Source organism: Hippocampus bargibanti, linkage group LG04, assembly GCF_051943395.1.
Source record: "Hippocampus bargibanti isolate YZ-2025 linkage group LG04, ASM5194339v1, whole genome shotgun sequence".
Classification (NCBI taxonomy): Eukaryota; Metazoa; Chordata; class Actinopteri; order Syngnathiformes; family Syngnathidae; genus Hippocampus; species Hippocampus bargibanti.
In genome coordinates this window covers 20956919-20980691 of record NC_142737.1, presented here as the reverse complement: position 1 = coordinate 20980691, position 23773 = coordinate 20956919, and the positions used below count along the sequence as shown (strand labels likewise).

Genomic DNA, 23773 nt, shown 5'->3' with positions numbered 1-23773 from the left:
CCTCTGTGTTTCGCTAAATTGCTGCTATATTTCCTCATATATTTACCAATTTCGTATTTTAGAAGTTCCCATTGGAGGCTGAAAGATTTTTGAAGAAGAGCTGTGTCCCAATGAGATTTTATTAACCTGTTTATATTTTCCTTTACTTCATCATGGGCTAACAGACTATTGTTCAGCTTCCAACATAAAGCCTTAGGAATATTCATAACTGGTGTCAAGGTTACCTTAAGCGTAATTATTTTATGATCAGACAGTGGTGCTGGGTGGTAGTCTACTTCAACGAGGTCCGCAGCGATTGTTTTAGATATCAACCAGTAATCCAGTCTAGACTGTTTTGAAAGGTCCTTAGAGTGCCAAGTATATGTTTTTAGAGAGGGAAACTTTTCTCTGAAAACATCATATAGGTTGTATTTCTCCATGAAGGTGATGAGGTATAGATTGGAGACTGCTTGGCTTGGTGGTGGAAGTCGATCTAGTTTGTTATTCATAACTACATTAAAATCACCACCCAAAATTAAATAGGCAGTTGGATATTTGTTTAACCAGTACTCGACTTTTTTATCAATTTCTTCTAACAATAATATATTTTTAGGGCGTGAATTGTACCCATATATATTAATCATGATAACATTTTTATCAGAGATTGCCAACATAAGTATGATATAGTGACCTTCTGGGTCACTGTCATGACCAATAATTTCCCCAGAGAAATTTTCTTTTAGAACTGTGACACCGGCTGCTTTTTCCGACCTGTGTGCTCCCCATAAATCTCTTCCCCATTGACTTTTCCAGAGACTGACGTCATTTGTTGTACTATGAGTTTCTTGTAAAAACAAGAAATCACACTTAAATTTTCTGAGAAACAAAAATACAGCTTTGCGTTTCAAGGAGTTCCTCAAACCCCTGGCATTTAAGGAGAGAAGGGAAAGGGACATAGGGATGAGAACAGTAGAAAATAGACAAGGAAAATAGAAGAAGTGAAAGATTAAGCTAGGAAAAGTAAAATATAAAAGAAATTACAATATTTTTTAATAAGAACTAAATATAGAAAACTCAAACAGCAATCCACGGGATCACTTCAAAAACAAAGTGTTCACACCAAAGATTTGGTGAAGCACAGTCTCTATTGAAAAAGAAATAGAGACTAAGGACTGCTGAATAACCAAAAGTAGTACATTTAAACATAATAAGCCCATAATGTATGATGTGTAACATAACGTGTAGAATATTAAATTTCTATTTCGAGAGCAACTGCTTTATTCATTATTTATTTATTATTCTTTTAATACTATTAGCTTAACAGCCTGGTAAATCAAAAATTATTTACAGGTATTGGAGAATACTTAGAGGTTAAGTCAGTCAGAACCTCCTAAATATCAGGGAGGGAAGATCTCAACCCCATCCACAAAGGCACGGCCTCCCACAAAATGGGCCTGCTTATGTTCCTTTCTGGCCTTGTCCACTTGGGGCCACAACAGACGCCTCCTCTCACGTACCTCTGGTGGGAAGTCAAGGGATAGCCGAAGACCTTTAGCCTGGAGGAAGGAGTTACCCGCTTTCGCTGCTGCCCAGATGGCTTCTTTGTGGATCCTGAAGGCAAACTGGATCATTATAGGGCGACTCCTGGAGCTGTCTGGGCGTCTCGGGCCGAGGCGATGGATGGTGTCCACCACACCAGGGATCTTGTCCTTGGCCTCAGGCAGCACACCCTGAAGCACTTGTATGGTCTCCTGGCGAATATTTTGCTGGTTGCTTTCTTCCAGTCCATGGAGGATAAGATTCCAACGTCGATGATAGGTCTCCCACTTGGAAATGCGGTTTATCATGTCTTAGAATCACGCCGTTAATACCCTTGACTCAGAGAAAAATGACGTAATGTATTCGGATCGCGGCACAAAACGACAATTCCCAGGATGCATTTGCACTACCGTGCCTGCTGGACGGGGGAAGGGAAACTGAGATTGGAGGGAGAAACTATCAGAAACGGAGGTACTTTTTAAATTCTTCTTATCACACAACACGCTCAGGCAGGGGGGTATTGCGTTAACTTTTGCTGTTTGAAGTGGTCCCAAAGCAAATGCGTTTGACTTGCATCCGATTTAGCACTCGGACTTCATCCTCGTTACGGTTAAATAGCGCTACAGTTAGCCCGTTATGTAGCGCTGACAGCTGGCTTTTCTTGCGAGAATGAGCCGCTGTCAGCCACTCAACTGGACACGCTCTTAGTGACACGGTGTCCCTCTTCCGTGCATTGCGAAAATAGACGGCCCTTTTCGAAACATTACTATAATTGCATTCGTCTGAGCAGAAACTACCTGCCTCTTTGTGCCTAGGGGGTTGCTAGCTGACAAATTGCTAGTTTACTGGTTGCTAGCTGCCCTGACAGCTACTGTCATTTGCAGCTGTCTCGGATTACAAAAAAGCAACAATTCTATGTTTTTACCACTTAAGCAAATGTCCAGGATAACCATGCAATTTCAGAATGTCATTTTGCTAGGCATTCTTCATTTAGATTTTTTATTGCAATTATGTTGTTAGTAGAGTACTCCATCCAGTGTGAGTACAGTACTATCCAGTGTTTATTTATTAGTGGACATTTTAGGAGAATTAAAACGCGAGTACTGAAATTTAATCTTGCTTATCATGCTGCATTTTTCATTGCTTTTCATTGCTTATAATGCTTCATCAGTTCCCAATCATTTTATGTTATCAGTGATTTTGTGACTGGGCAAGAGATATTATTTCTTGTCCCCAACATTGTTTTTTTTTTAATTCTCTCTGAATTTTTTGGTTAATTATTTTACTGTGGTATCTCCTCAGCATTTTTCACACTGGTTCATAGCACGTAAAATCAACAAATAAATAAAGCAAAACACAAAAAAACTACACCTTAGAGCGAGATGTCAAAGTCAAGGCCCGGGGGCCAAAAGTGGCCCACCACATCATTTTATTCGGCCCGCGAAAGCACATCAAGCATGTCAGAGAGAGTGAGAGAGAGAGAGAGAGAGAGAGAGAGAGAGAGAGAGAGAGAGAGAGAGAGAGAGAGAGAGTGTGTGTGTGTGTGTGTGTGTGTGTGTGTGTGCGTGCGTGTGTGTGTGTGTGTGTGTGTGTGTGTACGTGCGTGCGTATGTACCTGCGTGCGTATGTGTGTGTGTGTGTGTGCACATGCTTGTGCATGTGCACAGCCCAGACACACGTACATTATTTGCGCTATCCTTTTTTTGCATTGAGTGTATTTAATATTGTGTGGTTGAGAGCTTTGTGATTGATTTTTTTTTTCACATTGCAGATTCTCATCCAAAACATTGTAGCCACAAAGAAGACAACTCATGATGCACCTCTGGACATTTGCCCTTATTAATGTTTCACATCAGACTGAAGATCACTCAGTCAATTAAAGTGTGCCGCTGTCTCCGCTGCGCTTATAGGATTTGTCTTGAGAGCCAAAGTACTGAAGTATCTGTTATGAAGCGAGCTCAAGTCTGAAGAGCAATGTCATTGTCCAGCTTCTGGGCACCTTTGACGGAGATGAGGAGTGAGGCAACTGGCCAAGCAGATCTGTGGAGGGGAGGAAGGAGGGAGTTTTCCGGGAAAGGTGCCATTTCCTTTCGGCGCTAGACTGATATCTGCACATTCCTCTCTCCGTGTGCACACTCAAGGTTAGACTAAGAGGACGCTGACACTTGAACCAACGCTCATCACGGTTCAGGTGGAAAACCAGAGATGTTTGCTGGATCTGGATGTCTCTAACCTGCTTGGTGGAGTCTTGACTTGTCACAGTGGACATTTCCATCTACAGAATATGAAGCAAAAATCACTCAACATGTGCAATCAAGAAACCATGGTTGTCCTTGTAGCAACTTGTCAGCCCAACTCAGTCCGGGATATCAGAATCCTTTAGAGGCTACAGTCGGGAAGACCCTTGCCATCTCATAAATTCATATGCAATGGAAGAAGACACTGATGTCACTTTCCACATTGAGGTAATACCTGTGGCCTCCTACACACTTCGACATTTTGTTTTGGGCCGCATTAGAACAAAGTCGAGACGGCTCATGTCTTTGTTAGTTCTTAGTTGTGTTTAGAACCTCAAACATGGAGTCATGTTGTCCCCCTACACTGAGCTGTTAATTAATTAGGAGCTCGTTTGCTTATAGCAGTTCACCCACATGTTCAGATCTAAGGTCCACAGCTTTCCACTGCTTGAGCTGTAATCTCCTCTCACTCACTTGCCATGTTACCATGGCGGCAGTTTGAAAGAGCACTTATCCTCAACTTGGTTTCTCTCGTTAAGCTTCCTTCTTTTTCCCATGGCCTCTAGTGTCAAGCAAATAACTTTTCTTTTGTTTTTTCAAACATGTCCAGGCTTCTCAATGAGTTAAACAAGATTGCTCTTTTTCTCTGTGCATTTTTGTGAGTACATCTCTTAACTATCTGCTGCATGGGCCTCTTCCAAATTTTAGGGCCAAAATGGTTTGTCTCTTGAATGTAAATCATCAGAGGAGACCACCAATGGACACTCGAACCAAAAGCCTGTGAGTACAATTCCATAATTCCTCCCATCGTAATCACTACATTGAATTCAAGACTTCCTGCTACAACATTATCTTTTCAGGTTATGAATGGATCGATTATCAGTCAGAATGTCAAAGACCTCACCGACAGCTGTGCCCCGCTCACTTCCCTCCCGGTAATTACCTCGGCTAAGGAGTTTATTTTCTCATCCATGAAGTGCCAATTTTCTTTTGTCTTGCAACATGGCGAGTACAGTCAAATGGGGGAGGTGGAAACGAGTTTAACTCATTCACTGCCAGGCGATGTGCAAAAATGTGTCCACTCCAGTGCCTGGGTTTTTGTCATTTTCACTCAAATTGAAGGACCCACAGACTATTGAGTTTTGTTTTCAGTGTTAGAAACCTGAGACTATCTTCTTTCATCAAAAAAAGAGTTAATTCCTAAATTGTATGGGTCTGGAGTTCTCTGAGCTTGAAATGGGGGCGGCTGTACAAAATACAATAATTAAATAAAAAAAAATTAGAAATTAAAAAAATAATTTTAATTTCTAAGCGCCTTTCAAAACTCAAGGACACTTTACAGTCACGAATACATACATATTGATTTATATAGTGCTTTGACAACAGCTGCAGCTGTTACAAAGTGCTAACATGGACAAAAGACAAATGCTGCCCCCTTGTGGAAGAGAAAAATATTGCCAGAGGTCTGACCAGCGCTTTATCGGCACCCCATCTAAATAAATAAATAAATAGAGTAAAGTCTCGTTATATCGATATTCTCGGGAGTCGGAAAAATATCGATATAACCGGACTATCGATATATCCGATCCTGCGGCATGTAAATTTTCTCCTTGCGTTCATAGAAATAGTATCGTAATAAGTAGTACTATCGATATAACCGATATCGATATAACAAGACTTTACTGTAAATAAATAAATAAATAAATAAAAACGCGACATTTGGGAATGGCACTCCACGTCACATTTTTCAATTCCCGAATGAATTAGGGAATGGCAGTGAGTGAGTTCAGTGAGTAATGCACAATTGCAGATCAACTTCTTGGTTGCTGCGTGCCATTTGCCTACTGCAAAAGGCATGACTTAGTTTTGAAATTTGCCAGGAGCCCTAAATATTTTTATAGGGATTTAGCAATGTTCCCAATAATATTTAGGTTTTTTTTTTTCATTACTCGGGTAACTGATCTTCATGACAAGACTTACATGATGCAGCATAGAGTGTGACACTCATGCAGATTGGACATGAGACTTTTCTAAACTGGAAGTTTATTGTGTTTAATTTGTGTCCAGATTTCAGCTCTGAAGCAGAATGGTCTGTTGCAGACTCTTGCAGCAGGAGGGGACCAGACTCAACCTTCGGGTAACCCACTTTCACATGAACTCAACTTTGGTCTCTTATCTTATTCATATTGGAATTATTTCAGAATAATTTACGGTCGACACGGGACTGCTGCTGTGAAGATAAAAATATCTTCTGATTGTTCTAAACGATGCAGCACCTCAGAGAGGAAAAATGATTGTTTGAATGAGGGATGGGAACCTAACCTTCCAGTGAAAGATCATATTTTCTGAACTTGCCTTTATGTGTTTCTCCACAGAGGCTAATGTGGAGTTGGAAAAGGCCAGAGAGGAGTGGGAAGCCCTGGAAAACGTCCAACCAGGTCAAAGTTGTCAAACAATTTCACCTCGTGTTTGCATCGACGTTCATTGTCATCAGGAATTTGCCAAATGAAATTAAATTACTTCTATGTTATGTTTTATTTAAATCTGCCAGCTCTCACTGAGGACTCGAACCCTACGCCACTCATCTCTTTCAATGAAGCTCTTCAGTACTTCCAGACTACAGATCTCGGGGACTTGCTTGTAAGCTATTATGATAGAAATTCTTAAATTGCTCCCAACTCAAATTTCAAGTATCAAGTTTTCGGATACACAATCACCTCCAGAAATATTGGAAAAGAAAGGCCTTTGGGTTTTGGGTTTAAGATTCAAGGATAAATGTGAGATAATTCAGAATCAACCCAATTTCTCCGCACCTTTTTGTTTGAACCCACACACAGCGAGCAAAAATTGTAGTCGCATGCTGCCTGACTTGCCCAAATTTCAATGAGCGTCTCAGGCACTGATATAGGCGGCAGCTTCTACAAGTTCTGAGGACTAATGTGAATTGTCCAACACATTGACCATCGACATTTCCTATGGACGTTGCAGTAATGTGATTTAATTTGGTGCAAAAACAGGCTCACACTCAAAGTGATGAACCCCCTCGCGCCCCCCCAAAAGGGTATTTAATTTAAAGTATATCTGAATCAGATAAAATAATTGACTGTTGTTTCTGGTTGTCCGTACCAATTTTCAGAAGAACATCCAGCCAACTATTCGCAGGACAGGTCTGGCCGCCATCACACACTTTCTTTTTGGGCCACCTCGACTGCACAGGGAGCTAACAGAGGAGCGGGATCTCGTCTTTGCCATCGCGCAATGTTAGCAGTTGTTCGTCGTGCCTGTTTTTGCAGTCTTGCATGGGTTTATTTAAATGTTGATGTTTGCATGTTTTCCTTAGGCCACGTGGACAACAGCCAGATAGTCCACATGCGCGTTCTCCAGACCATTTATAAAAAGCTCGTTGGCTGCAGGCTGGACTGTCCTCGTTATGGGTCACACTGGGAAAACATTGGCTTTCAGGGTAGGATGCTCAAACTTTGCTATCTATTTCACACTGAGTATGTAAAGTGACATTTTCAGTAGATTTGAATGTAAAATACTGTACATTTGGCTTTTTAGGTATGGACCCAGCGACTGACCTGCGTGGCACTGGTTTCCTGGGTCTAATGCACACTTTGTACCTTGTGATGGACCCAGAGACGCTGCCTTTGGCTCGAGACATCTACAAGTTGTCCCAACACCCCACGCTGGTATTATTAGCTTATAACAGGATACCGCAATGAGTTGTTATTGGTTGTTTTCCTAACTGACATCAGAAAAACGTTTTATAGCATCTAAAATACCCAAAACACGCAGTATGATATTTTTATTCAAATGCAAAACACCAATAAAAATGACTTGAAGTGTCCAAAATCTGCAAAAAATTGAGCTGCGAATTGGGCATTTTCAGAAAGTCCCGTGACGTCACGCCAAGACGTCTTGCATTGCTGGAGAATAAAAACAATGGCTTCAGATTCGGAGAATATGCTTTCTTGTTACACCTCCAGTTATGAATATGATTCAAATAGTTCTAAAGAGGAAAGCATACATGTTTGCAATCGACTAAAGAATTTATTCCGTGCCATTTTGAGGCAACATTAGAGGGAAATGGCTCACCCAAAAAGAGGCAGAAAATGGCCACCGAGCTCCTGTGAGGAATGAATCAGCCCGTTTCCACAGACTGATGAATTCCTTACATGGAGCTTGGACGCCCTCTTCTGGTTCTTTCTGGTGCAACACGAGGTTTTCAGACCAAACAAGCATTGACGTGATGGAAGGACTGCTACAATATGTCCTTTTTTTCGGTCAGGGGCGTTCCTTCAGTGACGTCACGTACGGACCCGTCACAAACTCAAAAACAAGACTTCCGGAATATTCAGCGCGAGTCTTAAAGCGTAAAATATAACTATATGCGGTGGAAACTTTGTAAAATACGCTCAATAGAAGTCATTTGAATTATGGACACAACTTGTCCAGAGACGTCGGTTGTCCTTTAAAGGTGCGATAATGCCTTCGCCCCAAATTGGGGATTTGTTTCGATGTGATAGTGTAACCATAAACCACTGGCACGACAACCATACATGTGCCATTAAAATAATATATTTCTGAGAAAAAAAGTCAATCAAAATTATCAATTATATTTATTTAGTTAGTGCATTTATGTTTGCTTTTTTTTAACACATTCACTGCCATTCCCGAATGGTGTATGATGTAGAGCGCCATTCCCAAATTTGTTCGGGTTTTGATTTTTCTTGCTGGCGTGCTGATAAAGTGCTGGCCAGACCTCTAGCAATATTTTTCCCTTCCACAAGCGGGCAGCATTTCCCCCTTTTCCATATTAGCGCTTTGTTCCAGTTTAAGCTGTTGTTAAAGCGCTTTATAAACCAATATGTATGTGTTGCATTGTATTTTGACCAGCCGCCCTCATTTCAATCTTATATAACTCCAGACCCATATAATTTAGGAATTAACTCTTCCTATGCTGCATTGAATGTTTATGTAATCCTAAAAATCAATATTCTCTGGGTCCTAGAATTTGAGTGACAGTGACAAAAACTCTGGCAATGGAGTGGACACATTTTTGCACGTCTGGCAGCGATTGAGTTAAGCAAAATACTTTGTATATCACATTCTACTTATCACCATACTTAAACGTGGGATTTAAAAAAATAAATCACCCTTTTGAAAAATTAATATCAATAAAAACTATACTCTCTAAGTGGGTTAAATCGTTTCACACTCATTTTCTGTCTAGTGATGACCTAAGTCAGTATTTCTAGTTTTTGCAAAGGGTGATTTTGGATTTCTGTTTACTATGTACTGTATTTTAATGTTGTTGTGCAATATGTGTTTTCAGAACTTTCCTTTTAGTGTGATGTCAATCAACATGACCCGTATCGCTCTGCAAGTGCTCAGAGAGGAGGCCTTGTCCAAGTCAGTGTATTTTATATTTTATTTTCCCCCTCTCTTGCATAGCGCATGAGTCATTCAAAAACATTGTTTTCTGCCATTGGGCTCACTAGGGAGTGCAATCGTCGCCAGCAAGTTGTTGGCGTGTTGAATGAATTTTACGTGGCCACATATCTGCACCTGTACCAACTGTGGAAGACACAACAGAAAACCATTGCTGACTCTGGTTATGTGATCAAAGGTAAAGATGAGCTTACGCTGTGTGTTTAGAGCAGGGGTGAGCAAACGTTTTGACTCCTGGTCCACAATGGGTTCTCAAATTTGACAGAGGGGCCGGGCCAGGAGCATTTGGAGGGAGTGTTTGGGCCGGATATACTAAAGCATTAAATGCAGTGTGTGCAAACCTCATAGCACAGTAAGAACACTACAACCCAATTTATTAACTGTCTTTCAAATGTGAAAAATAGCCCTTATCAGTTGATAAATTTGTCTCAAGGAATATGCAAGATATGGCATTTACATACTATTTGGCAGATACTGGGAGGAGGAAATGTAAGTAGATTAAAATAACATACACACTGTGATTTATCAAGATTGCGTCTGTTTTTAATAACTTTCAATCAAAGGTGCAAAGTTAAAGAAATCAACATTGAAAAATTGAATCACTTTCAACATTCAAAACATTATTACAGAACGAAATATTCAAGCTCAATAATATCGACTTGTGTTAAATTCCGCAAAATCATGTATCCTACGTGTCCTGACCGTGCGCTCTACAAACTCGCCACAGAGGCCCTCGCCTTCACGCGCAAACAGTACACGTGTATCATTGCCAAGCACACAGACATAGGCTGTATTAAATATCCTACCTGAAGCTGAAATTTGCATACTCGGCACGACAGCCAATCAGAAGCCTGCTTTTGCTTCCGGACTTCCCCGAGCGTTATAAGGTCGTGCATTTGCAGAAGAAAGATTCAAAAGAAGCTAACAAAATGTATAACGCTACAAAACGTAAAAGTACATTATCCCGTGACTGTAAAGTGTACTTGAGAGTTTTGAAAGGCGCCTAGTGGCTTTTAGCAGACAACGCACCATGACGAACACTGAATGGACAAACGACAACTGGAGCAAACTCTTCAGCAAGGGATATTTACCGCAAATTAAGCAACGGAGCATTTGTGGTAGGTACATCCTTAATTTAAAAAAAAATCCTTTATACTTTGCAACAATTGTTTTTTTGCGATTATTCGTATTATCGTGTTTCAAGTTGTGAAATATGGGGTAGGCAACTTTGTGGCCGGGCAGGCAACTTTTCAGAGTTGTCTGCCCTGGTGTCCGCTAACTTTTTGTCATGAGTTTCAGTCACTGTTTTTACTATAATTTGGACAAGTTCGGCGGGCCGGATTAAAAAGCCTCACGGTATGTGGCCCGCGGAGCGTAGTTTGCCCATGTCTGGTTTAGAGCATTATTCCAAGTTGGAGAACAACAACCATGGTAAACTCATTGAATGCTTTATGGACCCTTATAAAATCATCATCTCAACCCTCAGGTGGTGGACGTCCCCCATTTAGCTCAGGCCCTCTGCCATAGTGTTTTCAAACTTTTTCGAGCTAAGGCGCACTTGTTTGTTCTTTTATTATAAGCGTTTGAAAGCGTTTTTTGTGTGTGTGTTTTTTTCCCATACATTGAAAAATAATGCAATATTGAAAAGGAATAAAATCTACATCAATCCAATATTTGTTGCATTCACTTTAATGGCAAGTAAAATATCTTCAATTAGAACTTTAACTTGCTTATTAGGGTCGGATTCGTGTGACAGATGTTTTTTTTTTTTTCTTCTGGTGGTTGTTTGCGCTCTTCCGCAATATCGTCCCAATCCTTTTCCCATCTTTAGTCTTTGTATTATTGCAACATCACTCAAATGACTTTTCTGCTGAATGTGTCGCTTGAGGTAGTCCATCTTCTATTTAGTCTATTTTTCCATCAGAAAATTCACTTACAACTTTAGCTTTCCTGCAGACCTTTCTCATTCAAAAAAGAAAGTAGCTCACCCAGTTTCACTGCTATTTGCACATACAGTACTCCTACATACAGACTTTCCTCTGCTGTTTATCTATGACTATGATCTCTGATTTGGGTCGCATTCCCATCTTGCCAGTCTGTATCTGGAAGTCCCAAAGGATCTTTATTCGGTCATTCTTCACCACCTTTGGAGGTGTTTCCCATTTTGACCTTGGTGTTCCGCACAGATGTTTTGGTAGAGTATACCAGCCACCTGGTTATAATGCTCCATGTTGGCTTTCCCTGCCAGAGGGCAGGGCAATGGGCTACTATAACAAAGTAGAGAAGGCCGAGATGTTCCATTAACACTTATGGCAGGTTAATGGTACACTCTAAATCTTAGGTGTCAAACTCGAGTCCTGGAGGACCTCTGTCCTGCATGTTTCCCAAGTCTCCCTGTTGCAACACCCCTGATTCAAATGATTAACTCATCAGCAAGCTCTGCGGAAGCCTAACACAGAACCTGTTCATTTGAATCATGTGTGTCGCAACAGGGAGACATGGAAAACATGCATGACATTATACCCTTGTGGCATTCCCCCAGCTACTGGCAGACATGTACGGGAGGGACTTCAACCATATCCATAATTTGTACTTGAGATCAAGAGACTGTTATCACATGACATGGCATCTGACTATTAATACACGTAATTGTAATGTATTTTCTAACCTCAGAAGTGGAGCTGTTCGCCAAAAAGAACCCAAAGCAGATGCTTCGCCGACTAGAAGTCTTCCTGAAAGAGAGACGGCCAGTCGGAATCCCCCGCGGGACTTCGCCAGAGCCACCGGCCCAGCAACCTTCTCCCTGCCTGGTGGAACAAGCAACCAAATCGGCCAGCGGACAAGGAAGCAAGGCAAAGGAGATGCACTTCACGGGGGTGTGTGAGCTACCATCTGACATGGAGGGAGACGCCAGACTCATCTAAGCTTGTATGTGTGTGTGTGTGCGTGTGTATCTGACGGAGAGATGGATGAAAGAACACACTATCCCCTCCTGTCATGTACCCCAATCCTCGGATGTTAGGACCCTGCACTTTGCAACTATTTTTTTTGTGGTGGTGGTGTTTTTGTGATTGGTCAGAGCTCCACTGTTTTCATTATTTATTTGAACACACAACAGTCAAACAAATGGAACTGATGCAGGCTGTTGTAACATAAGAACATTTGCACTTTCCTTAAACTTGATTGGTCAAATGAAATTTGAAGTAAGTCGTCGTGGACATTTTTTTTTCTCAGCCTGGTGATGTTGGCGTTAGAGGTGGCCTGAGGGTCACCTTATTCACTTGACTCGCCAAGTGCATTGCAGCGGAGGGGCACCATCGTCACGACCTAATATCAGTGCTCTTCACAGGGTAAAAAGCAGCAGCACAACACTTGACCAGCTCACATGCAGTCACCTTTGAGCAGGGAGCAAGTTTCATGTTGACTTGCCTTGAAGTTTCAACCCCTTTAGATTGCCTATCAGATGTATCAGCAAAAGTTAGACAAGTGTGTGTGTCCCAATGTGGAATGAGGTGTCCACCTCATTCCAGATAGGGATCAAACTAGCGACAGTTGGTATTCATAAATCGGTCCAAAGGTTTGTTCATTTGATTGACCAAAATTTAAAAAAAAAAAATAGTTGCCTCAGTTTATTTTTTTCTTTTACTGAAAAAGAACAATAATAATGATTTTAACAAAACAGAAATCCTACACACTTTCTCAGCCTTTTATAAACGGTTGATAAGGCTGAAAATGAAGGTCTAATATAAGCTTTGTGGACATTCCGTGAGTAAGTATGAGATTGTATAGATATATCTTCTGGTTAGATTTGTACGAGTGTTAAAATGACTGAGCTGGTGTTGAGGGCTGCCTCGCTTAGATGTAGGACAGTATGCAATTCCAGCTCACACACTGATAATCAAAGTGTCAATGCTGTGTGACCATAGACATTTCAGACTTTTCAGGGCTTGTGTGTTTGGGCAAGTGAATATCCTTGTGTGAGTGTGTTCGACTTAATAAGATTTAAAGAAAAGGTGATGCCGTTTTGCTTCAATGTCACCATTTTAAGGGCAAATTTGAGTTGTCTGGTTTCACTCTGTCAGGCAACCCAAATGTCAGTAAGTTAGCGATTGAAAGTGTGCATGTGTGATTGTGTATCTTATTTGACGGGAACTGACTACAGATGGGGTGCTTTCCAATGCACACAATAAGCCAGCTTTACTAAATATTTGACCCATCACTCTGCAAACATGGTACTACGTGTAGTCATTTTAAGATGGTACTTGGAAGGAGCATGAAGAGAAATCAATTGGACAAAGTAACAACATTGGTTAAGGCTCTGTGGCGAAGCTGGTTTGTGCTTTGTGCTCCTGTGAAACTGTCTCCCATGTTTGTAGTCTCAATCTGTCGCATGTTCAGGTAGCACTAGTACTGTAGCATCCTATCTATAGCCTCCTTCGTGAAGCGTGTTGATGTCTCATTGACGTTGGTCTGTCGTGTCAGTGGGTGCGGACCGTTACTACTATAGCACATGCATATTTCATGAACCCCTTCGTAGAAACACTTTAGGCAGCGAAGCTTGTGGAGACTTGCTTGACATGTAAATGAGCTCAACTTTGTCTTCTAAGAAGGTTAAAAAGGTGCCTACATCCCATAGATTCATGTAAGATCATGTGCTCGCCGCCTCTTGTTTTGTTTTGCTTTCAGCCTCAGTGCCACAGTAGACCTGTGTTCTTGCAAGGCAGCAGACGGTTAGCTGACCTGAGTCGGCCCATCTAGCCATTTCCATGTACAGTATTCATATCCATACAAACACGAGGACATGGGCCAATTGTTTGCAGGCGTTGTGCGACCAACGATGAACTTTGCACTGTTGTAGATAAGACTGTGTGACGTATGCAAAAGGGGCCACTTTCAGGAGCCATAATGTTCATTTGCGGCCATCTCATCAAGTCAGGTCACCTGAATCCTCGCACCTCCTCGTCCCAAACGTTGCACCATGCTGATCCTGCGCTTGGTTTTCCTCTTGTTAAAGCTGAGGAGCAGTGCAGTGTATGTAAATCAGGAAGTTTGTACATAGAGAATTAATGATTGTAAGATGTATGATTGTCTGTAGGGCATTATACTAAAATACATTGCTTACCTCAAGAAATTAAGACAACTCTCTCCTTTCTCTCTCACTTTGTGCTGATATTTGTTCGGCCTCTCTACATGTTTCTGTGTTTGCTTGCACTTTGGCCTTTTCTTTCCCCAACTGGACTCCTAATATGATGTAAAGGATGTTTTCCCCAACTGGACTCCTAATATGATGTAAAGGATGTTAAATAGCTCAAGCACGACATACTCGTGGCAAACTACAATAAGCAGGTCCATGTTATGTGTGTACTATTTAAAGATACATTATTACTATATCGGCCCCATACATCTCTGCAAATTAAAAAAAGCACTTTCAACGCAACTTTGATTTGGTTTCTCTCAGCCATGATGAAATGAGACAGTTTTCTTGTGGGTTTGTTGGTGGTGGAGTATCATTCACTGTGATTTCAGTGATTGGTGTGATGAAAACACTGATAAACAATCCAGTCTTTAAGAGATACAAACTGCTCAGCCAGCATATGATTGTAAAGCTTTGATCATTATTCTGTGTATACTTTCAAGTATCCAAACAAATTTGAATTCATCTTCTCGTTTCCACCAAACTTTGTTCATCATCAGATGTCCTAGAATTTATATTTGGCTTTTGAACTCTCCTTTTGTTGCATGGCTCTTACCAAGAGAGAAAAGAGAAACAAACGGGTTTCACCAGGAGGTCAGACGCACCAAGAGGTGCCCTCTGAGGTTCTGCTTGCGATCCAGCAGCGGCTCGGCAAATACAATCGCATCTCGACAACACCCCTACGCTTTATACTCGTTGAAGGTGTTTTGCTGTCACGGTCATTGTCATGTCCCTCTGAGCATTTTATGACTGTACCTTGATTGTAGACGCCCTATTTTATACTGAGAGTTGTTTCAGAATACAGTATGTGCTGTTGTACATTAAATGTAATGTATGGAGAAAGCTAAATAAACGCCGTTGAAAACTATCTGCATCCTGTGTATGTTTTTGTATGTGTTGTTTTATTTACTGAATGGAACTGATTTGAATGAGAAAATATTGCATATCCAATAATTATCAGTCCTGACACAGCACATTTTTAGAGGTGAGCAAGAATTCATTGATCTTCCAGACTGCTTCATCCTCCAGAGGGTCCTGGGAGGGTGCTGTAGCCTATCCCAACAGTCTTCGGTCACGAGGCGGGGGACACCCTGAATTAGTTGCCAGCCAATTGCAGGTCACACAGAGACGAACAACCATTTGTGCTCACACTCACACATAAGGGACAATTTGGAGTATTCAATCAGCCTGTCATGCATGTTTTTGGAATGTGGCAGGAAACTGGATGACCCGTAGAAAACCCACAAGCGCCCAAGGAGAACATGAAAATTTCACACAGCGAGGCCAGAGCGAGTTTTGAACTCACGACCTCTGCACTTTGACGTCGGCGTGCTAAACATTGTAGGTGGCCCAATAAATAATAAATAAAATAACAATATACATGCTGAGCCTTTAAACAGTACCTGTTATATACAATATGTTATTTAAGTACCGGTTCTACTTCTCAACTTTAGATTTGATACCTTGTCTTGTGATGTGTACTGCAATCCAAATTAATCAGGCGTTCTTGATGTATTCCGCTGTAACCACTAGAGGGTGCTGTTTGACACAGGCCCCAACAAAAACGGATCAGGCTGGAATAGGGCACAGCATAAGACAACCACGCATAAAATGCTTACAATTACTAAAAAAAAAATCGATTTTTGATAGACATATCCACGCAAGTCTTGCGTTGCTCTTGCCAATGCAAACATTTCTGACGTTAGATGCCGTTTGGGATTGACTCAAGACTTGGTGTTGTTCATTTGTTTTTGTGATTCCAATTGCTTTATATTGTTGTCATGAGTCGTTTTGTTGTTGTTTTTTTTATATTAATGCGATAATTTTCCGACTGAGTTGGTTTATTGTGTCTCACAAAGTCGATCTAGGACTCAAATAAAGTTCGTGAAACAAAACATTTGAGTCTTGCCCAAAGCCTGTAAAATTACATGTGCCATGTTAATTTTTTAATATTCTCTTTAAATTTGATTTACTCTCAGACATTCTCTGAACAGATTTTTTAAAATCAAATCATCATTTGTGTGTGAGATTTAATGTAATTCAATTATGCGGTTGGCAGTGTGCCACTGTCTACAGAGCTACATATTAATGTCTTAATGTTTTTTTAGACTGTCATGTAATGTGCTTAAACCCTTGTTTCTGAAGAGACACGTAGGCCATCCTCATTGGTTCTCGTTTTGTCAATTGATCCTTGTAAAATCCCATGAGGCCGTCATGCTGTTACACTGATGCTATATTGTTGTTGCAACACAGTTCAAGGTCTCAGGCTGAGTTCCAGCTTTGTCAGATCATCACTGGGGAAGCATTACTCAGACTCACTAAAGCAATCCTTCAATAGTGCTTCTACTGCATTTTTCACAACCCCAACCCCCTCGTTTCAATATAATATTCAGCAGCATGTGGAAGGGGGATTTTGGTGCTCGGTCATGAAGTTAGTGTGCCTCCAAAGGAATCCGAGTGCTGTTTGCAACTACGTACATCTGTGCTTAATCAGAGCCCAAAGCCAGATGACTGTGTTGTAGCCGACCTGCTGAATCACTGCACACACACCAAGGGAAAAAAAAAAACATTTCAGGCATTGATCTCATCCCGGTCAATATCACATCCGTACCTATTCTCAGGGCAGCTATTTATGTACATGCTCTGATTTCTCTCCTTGCATGCCCTTTTATAACCTGAATCTGTGTATGTGCGTCCGTGTGTGATTTTGGAAGATAGGCTCGATATAAATGTGACAATCTCATGGAGAGTATTAGCACTTGAGGTATCTATTAACATAAATCTTTGTATCTAATGGGAATTGATACAATATTACTGGATGAATATTTGTGAACCTGATTGGCTGTTTCCATTTGCACCTTGTGAGCCTGCTGGATTACTGCACTTTCCTCTCACTCAGACACCCCTCCTCTCCAGTCTCCCTCCTACTCTCTCCCTGATGTCATTGCTTCCTGCCTGCTGGATGCTGACACGCCACTCAAGACCCCAAACTTACAGCGCTATGACTGACCATGCACACGACTATCTCCATGTATTAAAAGCTGAAAAGGCTTGCTATTTTCTGTAATGTGTTCCAAAATACACGTTATGCACTATTTAAAACTCTTAAATGGGAAATATTAATTTAGTGAGGAGACTGATTTGGAGAAAAAGGAAGTAAAATATTATTACCACAGAAATATTATGCACAGCTGTAGTATGCATAGTTATAGTTTACGGTGTCTCACTTCATCCACAGTTTGGCCTCTTTCCAAAAGTAAACATTTATCCAAGATAAATTGTGCAATATTCATTCTTTTTACATTACCATTACTTGTTGTCGAGTGAATTACTTTGATGGGAAAGAAAAAACAAATTATGCCCATATTCTACCCGTTTCAAAAACATCAGCTTGACTTACTGTATCTGCCTCATACTTTGTAACCAAAGTCATAACCGTATTATCTTTCCTTTGCTTCATTGCCATCACAATGTCTTGTGATATAAACATACTGTAGTGTTTTTTTTTACATTTGGCTGTGTTTGTATCCCAATTGGTGAATCAAACACAGCTGTTTAAGACACAAAGTCAAGCTGGAATCATTTAGAAGTACTGCAATATTTTCTGGGTAAACATTCAATGGCAGACACTTCTATTTTCTTTGCAATTTCTTGATTTATTATTATTAGTATTTTTTTTTTTTTTGTTAAGCATAAGAACTCAGCAGAGCTGAAAATGTTGAGGTTTTCTTTGGGAGTGACCAGGTTGGATAGGATCAGGAATGAGTATATTAGACGGACAACTCGTGTTAGAGGCTTTGGAGAGAAGTCAGAGAGGCCAGACTGAGATGGTTTGGACATGTCCAGAGGAGAGAGAGTGACTATATTGGGAGAAGGATGCTGAGCCTTGAACTGCCAGGCAGGAGACCGAGAGGAAGACCTAAGAGGAGGTTTATGGATGTTGTCAAAGAGGACATGAAGGTAGCTGGTGTGCGAGAAGAGGATGCACAAAACCGGGATAGATAGAGGACATTGATTCGCTGTGGCGACCCCTGAAGGAAAAAGCCAAAAGGAAAAGAAGAAGAGGAGGTAAGCATAAGAACTCATACCCTTTGCATGATAAGAAATTGATGGTCTTCTAAATGTGATTTTAACAATAAAAATAAAAGGACATTATCTGATGTTGATCAGGGTTTAGGTGCTTCACTTCTTAAACATAAATTCCAGGGAATTTTATTCATTGAAAATTGCCACATACAAAGAAGTGTTGACTCCTGCGGAGCATGGCAACATTTACATCGGGAGAAGATCCTAAGAATGAGGGCCAACAAAGCATCACCTTTTGAAATGTTCTCATCCTCCGTTAGGCTTAAACAGCTCTCAAGTGCTGCAAGAGCCAACATGATCTCTTGGGTGGGAAGTAGTGACAGGGACTAGACTTCCATTCTGAACTGCAGAGGACAAGTCATTCATGTCTGTTTTCATTTACTTAAAATCCCCGCTCTGATGTTTGATACTTTATGAGAGTTTTGTGAAAACACACACGCTCACACACGGTCCCTATTGTAACATTAATGTTTCTCCCCCTTGTCCCCTCCCCCTTCCTTTTGTGGAATTCAATGACCTGGCAGTCACTCATTTATTTTGCTTGTTGCAATTCCCCACAGTGGTACAAAAAGAAGCTCTTCCTGCCTCTTCTGGTGCAAATGCAGTGCAGTGCAGAGTGTGCATAGTTGGCTTTTACTTGCCACTCATCATCCTCCACGCCACATCTACCGTGTGTGTGTGTGTGTGAGAGAGAGAGAGAGAGAGAGAGAGAGAGAGAGAGAGAGAGAGAGAGAGAGAGAGAGAGAGAGAGAGAGAGAGAGAGAGAGAGAGAGAGAGAGAGAGAGAGAGAGAGAGAGAGAGAGAGAGAGAGAGAGAGAGAGAGAGAGAGAGAGAGAGAGAGAGAGAGAGGCCTGCACCTGTTGTGACTCGTCCGACAGGTGACTGCAATCCTCTTGCCTCTCGTATTCTGTTCAGCTGACCTGAGCTGCAGGGCAGTTAGCAACAGAAGCTTTTCATTTGATTGAATGTCTGCTTTGCTGTCTATCTTTCTGGTGTCTCAGTTTAAGCCACCTCCTTCCCTCCCCTCTATCCCTACCCCCATCCCACTCCCATTCCATCGAGCCCAGTCTGAGTCTGGTTGACTCTGAGGCTCCACACAGGAAGCAAGGCTCAAATATAAAACTTCAGCTGGATAAAGGATAAAAAAGAACTCAGAAACAAATTTAAAGGATACTGTAATAGGAAAAGCTGCAGGCATGAGAAGCCAGACTGTGCTTCTGTCGGCGGCGCTGCTGGCCCTCTGCTGCCTGCTGACCCCCAGACAAGGGGAGAGCGCCGGGGGGATTGTGTCCCTGTTGCAGCCTGAACAAGACAAGCAAGAAGGGGATCTCCTTCAGGATGAGCCTCAAAGTGAGGCAGGCCAAGTGAAGAGCATCGACATTGAGGCCATGGTGGCGGCAGGTCAGTAGCGTTCGTTCGGGACAGTGCCGGGACAGTGCTGACAGCGCCCTACCAGATCCAGTAGATGGCGTTTTACATTCAAATGTGTATTTTCATTCATTGTCAATGTCAGTTGAATGCCATTTGTCAATCTGACTTTCCTCCTCTTTGCCCTTGTGGGTATGGCTGGGATGCCAACATTTTGTTTTGCATTTCTTAAAAAGTGAACCATGGGAATTCTGCCAAGAAACAAGTAGACCAGCAAAAATATCAAAAATGAGCAATTATCTATGATCTATGTAGCTACAAATAATGGTGTTGGTTCACACATTGGTATGCAGTTAAATTACAATAACATTGTCTTCATTTAAAAATAAACTGTTCTACTATTCTATTCACTGCTCTATAGATTCTAAGGATGATCTTAGTTCTTCTTCTTTTCCCTTCAGGGGTCGCCACAGCGAATCAATGTCCTCCATCTAACCCGCTTTTGTACATCCTCTTCCCTCACACCAGCTACCTTCATGTCCTCTTTGACCACATCCATAAACCTCCTCTTCGGTCTTCCTCTCGGTCTCCTGCCTGGCAGTTCAAGGCTCAGCATCCTTCTCCCGATATAGTCACTCTCTCTCCTCTGGACATGTCCAAACCATCTCAGTCTGGCCTCTCTGACTTTCTCTCCAAAGCCTCTAATATGAGTTGGCCCTCTAATGTACTCATACCTGATCCTATCCAACCTGGTCACTCCCAAAGAAAATCTCAACTAAGGATGATCTTAGTTACATGCTGGTTAATTACAAACACTTTGATGCACACAGTTAGCAAATAAAAGCAATGCATTCCAATGTTTCTATTGCTTTTACTCTGTATGTTTAAACATTCAGGAAAATGAGAAGACGCCAAGGGCCTCACGTGTAATACACATCAGGCCGGAGTAGCGGCTTAATGTCTCCCACAAATGGTCGTGCCTTTCTGTGGGGAAGAAGTCGCTGAGGTGCCAGTGATGTATTTATTGTGGAACTGGTGGGATGTGTGGGATTGAAACTATGTGGCTAATGGAGAGAAGGTTTTTCCATGGAAATGTCTGAGAACAGCAGGCAGCCCCAGGCCTGAAGGAAATACTGAAGAACCTCTGCTGAGCTCTGAATTGGTGGAAGTGTCTAGACCACTGTTTGGTCAGCTTGATAGAGATAAGGCATATAATATTTAACAAATCTCCCAACACACCGACACAGTGAAAAAATATATAGACTTCTTCTGTCGCATGGGAATTACCGTATTTTCCGGTTTATAAGGCACACCCAAAAGCCTTGATTTTCTTCCAAAGGTGACCCTGTCTTATACGCAGGTGCTCCTTATATGTGAAATAATATTGAGCCACAACAGGTCTCGCACTACTGTCAGCAGCCACCCACTCCGTTCCTCTACCCCCCCCCCCCCCCCCCCCCCGCCAGAAAAAGTCGTGAGCAGCCCCAGCCTCAACTGTAGCACCTTATAATGTTCCTATTGGATCGTTCATACAATAGCCTGCTTAGGCAACATAGGATTAGCAATACTGATGAGGTGATACCGGTCGAAGTGGGGCAATCAGGCCAGTCGTTAGTCAGAACAATAGGACTATCAGTGGGGCTGCAGGGAGTAGTACTCTGCCCCCCCAACCTGAGAGCAGGGACCTATCATAGCAGAGTCCGGCACCGCCATGTCTGGACAGTAGGGATATATATATAGGGCCTAAACTACCAGTAAGACTTTAGTTTGCTGACAAAGTTTCTTGGATAAGAAGTGAAACGTCCGACACCTTCAAAGAAGTACAGATGACGGCTGAAGAAACCTATTCATCGATGGACCATTCCTGTACGACTGAGAGCTTACACAGACTTATATAATGTGGTGTACCTTATATTTGGAAAACCTTTTTCATTCAATGATGGTGCGCCTTACAGCCCGGTGCATCTTATACATGAAAAAAGTTTGAAAATATACCATTCATTGGCAGTGCGCCTTAAACTCCGGTGCGCCTTATACACCGAAAAGTACGGAACCCGTTATATGCTGAATTTTTGCCTGCTCAATGAGGCCTATTGGGAACAAATAAGTTGACGGGTGACTGAAGCTAACCCATCGTGTCACTGTCACATTTTGTCTTGGTTATTGTGCATTTACAACACTGGTGTCAAAGTCAAGGCCCGAGGGCCAAATCTGGCCTGCCACAATTTTATTCGGCCTGCGATAGCAAATCAAGCTTGTGAAATTTTATGATGCTTGCTGAAGTCCGAACAAAAATGTCAATTTTTCCATATAAACCACAATAAGAGTCATTACTGTTTACTGACAATTTGAAAACTAGTTACTCATCAATTTGTTGTGCGATCTATATGTAGTATGTGGAGGGGATGAACATTCTAATGGCTACCGCAAATTCATAATGACCCCCGAGAGTAATCCGTAACTACAATGTAATGTACAATGCAAAAAACTTGAACATGTTTGACACCTAAGGTTTCCATGTTCTTGTTGGGCTGCCTGTTTTGCGCAGATGTAGAAAGAAACCATTTGCAGGTTATTTCTTGAGATTTGTGTCTATTGTTGGACAAATCATTTTTTGACACATTCCTATGTGTAGGTCATTTTGGCAGAGTGAAAAGAGCACCGCAGGAGGGCAAAAAGAAGAAAAAGGACAAGAAAAAGAACAAAGAGCCAAAGGACCCCAACGCCACCAAGAAACCCAAAAGTGAGAAGAGAGGGAGGAAGAAGGACCGACAAACAACAACAACAACTACGACTCTTCCACCCACCACAACCGGTAAAGCCAGGAGCCAAGTTTGTAACTTACAATTGTGTCAATGAGAGGTTGCTGACTGCGTCGATTTGCTGTTTTCAGTGATCCCAACCGAACCGCTGACAGAACCAGAGCCTTACACAGACTACGCCTACCCTGATGTTGGTGAGTTGCTCATTGAACCATCAACAACATGCTTCAACATTCTTTCCGTTATGGTCTTTGTTCTTCTTTTTCTGTGTCTGGTGGAAAGGTATCAGAGAAGCTGCTTTTGAACTGCAATGTACACTAGTATAGGGCTAATTATAGGACTCTCAGGTAACCATTTGCTCCTTTCCAGGACAAAGAAGGTGCAGTATGTTTTCAAAGTGTGAAACGTCTCATGACAAGCCTACAAGTTAGTACTTTTGAAGTGACTGCACCATAGTGCCCCCATTTATAACCCAATCTGAGAGCTCTGTACTGTGAGGGAAGATCATGAATGTCTTATTTGTACAAAATATGAAAGGTCCCATGTAGCACAACCCTACATTACAATCCAAAACAATCCAATAACAATATCAGGGAACTTTAATTGGTCGAATGAACAGAATCCATCAGCAATCAACTCTTTATTTAAAAAGAGTGGAAGGCACTTGCCTGAGGACACGTTGTGCCTGCCGCAGCACATCGTGGAGGAGAAAGGCGTGTGGGTGGGGCGGTGGTGCGGGCTTTGGTGCGGGCCCTGCTGGAGCACAAGATGGCCGCCGTGCGCCGGGACCGGGCCTGCTCGCGTGACCCCGCCTACCTCCTCCGGGACTGAATTTGAAGTGGATGCTGCTGGCTTCTGTGCGAAGGGTCACTTTCTGATGGAGTGTTGCTTGGCGGGATTCACTCGGCTTTCAAAAAAAAAAAATACAAAGTCTCCATTTTGTACTGAAAAGCTTGTAGTAGAGGTGCACATTCCATCATGACGTCCCTGATCCACTGCTGAAAAGGATGATTTGATCCTCTCCTCTTTCATCTAGAACTGCTTCATGTCACGAAGAGGGTACAGCAAGTGCTGAAGAATCAAAGTCAAGTAAAAGTCAGTCAGCTTTATTGTCAAATATGCTAATATGCATGACATACAGCACAGATGAAATT

At 41.9% G+C, this 23773-nt stretch overlaps 2 protein-coding genes across 2 annotated transcripts in view; both read left to right on the top strand.

Moving 5' to 3' along the window:
- The first annotated feature begins 1894 nt into the window (after positions 1 to 1894).
- Positions 1895 to 15271, top strand: elmod3 (ELMO domain containing 3). The gene is made up of 13 exons (XM_088994666.1): positions 1895 to 1989; positions 3290 to 3983; positions 4464 to 4535; positions 4616 to 4690; positions 5823 to 5892; positions 6131 to 6193; positions 6307 to 6395; positions 6892 to 7015; positions 7096 to 7218; positions 7317 to 7447; positions 9094 to 9170; positions 9260 to 9387; positions 11883 to 15271. The coding sequence occupies exons 2-13, from the start codon at positions 3948 to 3950 to the stop codon at positions 12131 to 12133; spliced, it is 1239 nt and encodes a 412-aa protein (XP_088850792.1). The 5' UTR covers positions 1895 to 1989; positions 3290 to 3947; the 3' UTR covers positions 12134 to 15271.
- Positions 15272 to 19536: 4265 nt separating this feature from the next.
- aebp1b (AE binding protein 1b) overlaps positions 19537 to 23773 on the top strand; it is a 19643-nt gene continuing 15406 nt past the window's right edge. The window contains exons 1-3 of the mRNA XM_088994661.1: positions 19537 to 19890; positions 22493 to 22672; positions 22751 to 22813. Of these exons, the coding sequence (XP_088850787.1) occupies positions 19686 to 19890; positions 22493 to 22672; positions 22751 to 22813 (448 nt within the window). The 5' untranslated portion in view covers positions 19537 to 19685. The remainder of the gene's footprint in view (positions 19891 to 22492; positions 22673 to 22750; positions 22814 to 23773) is intronic.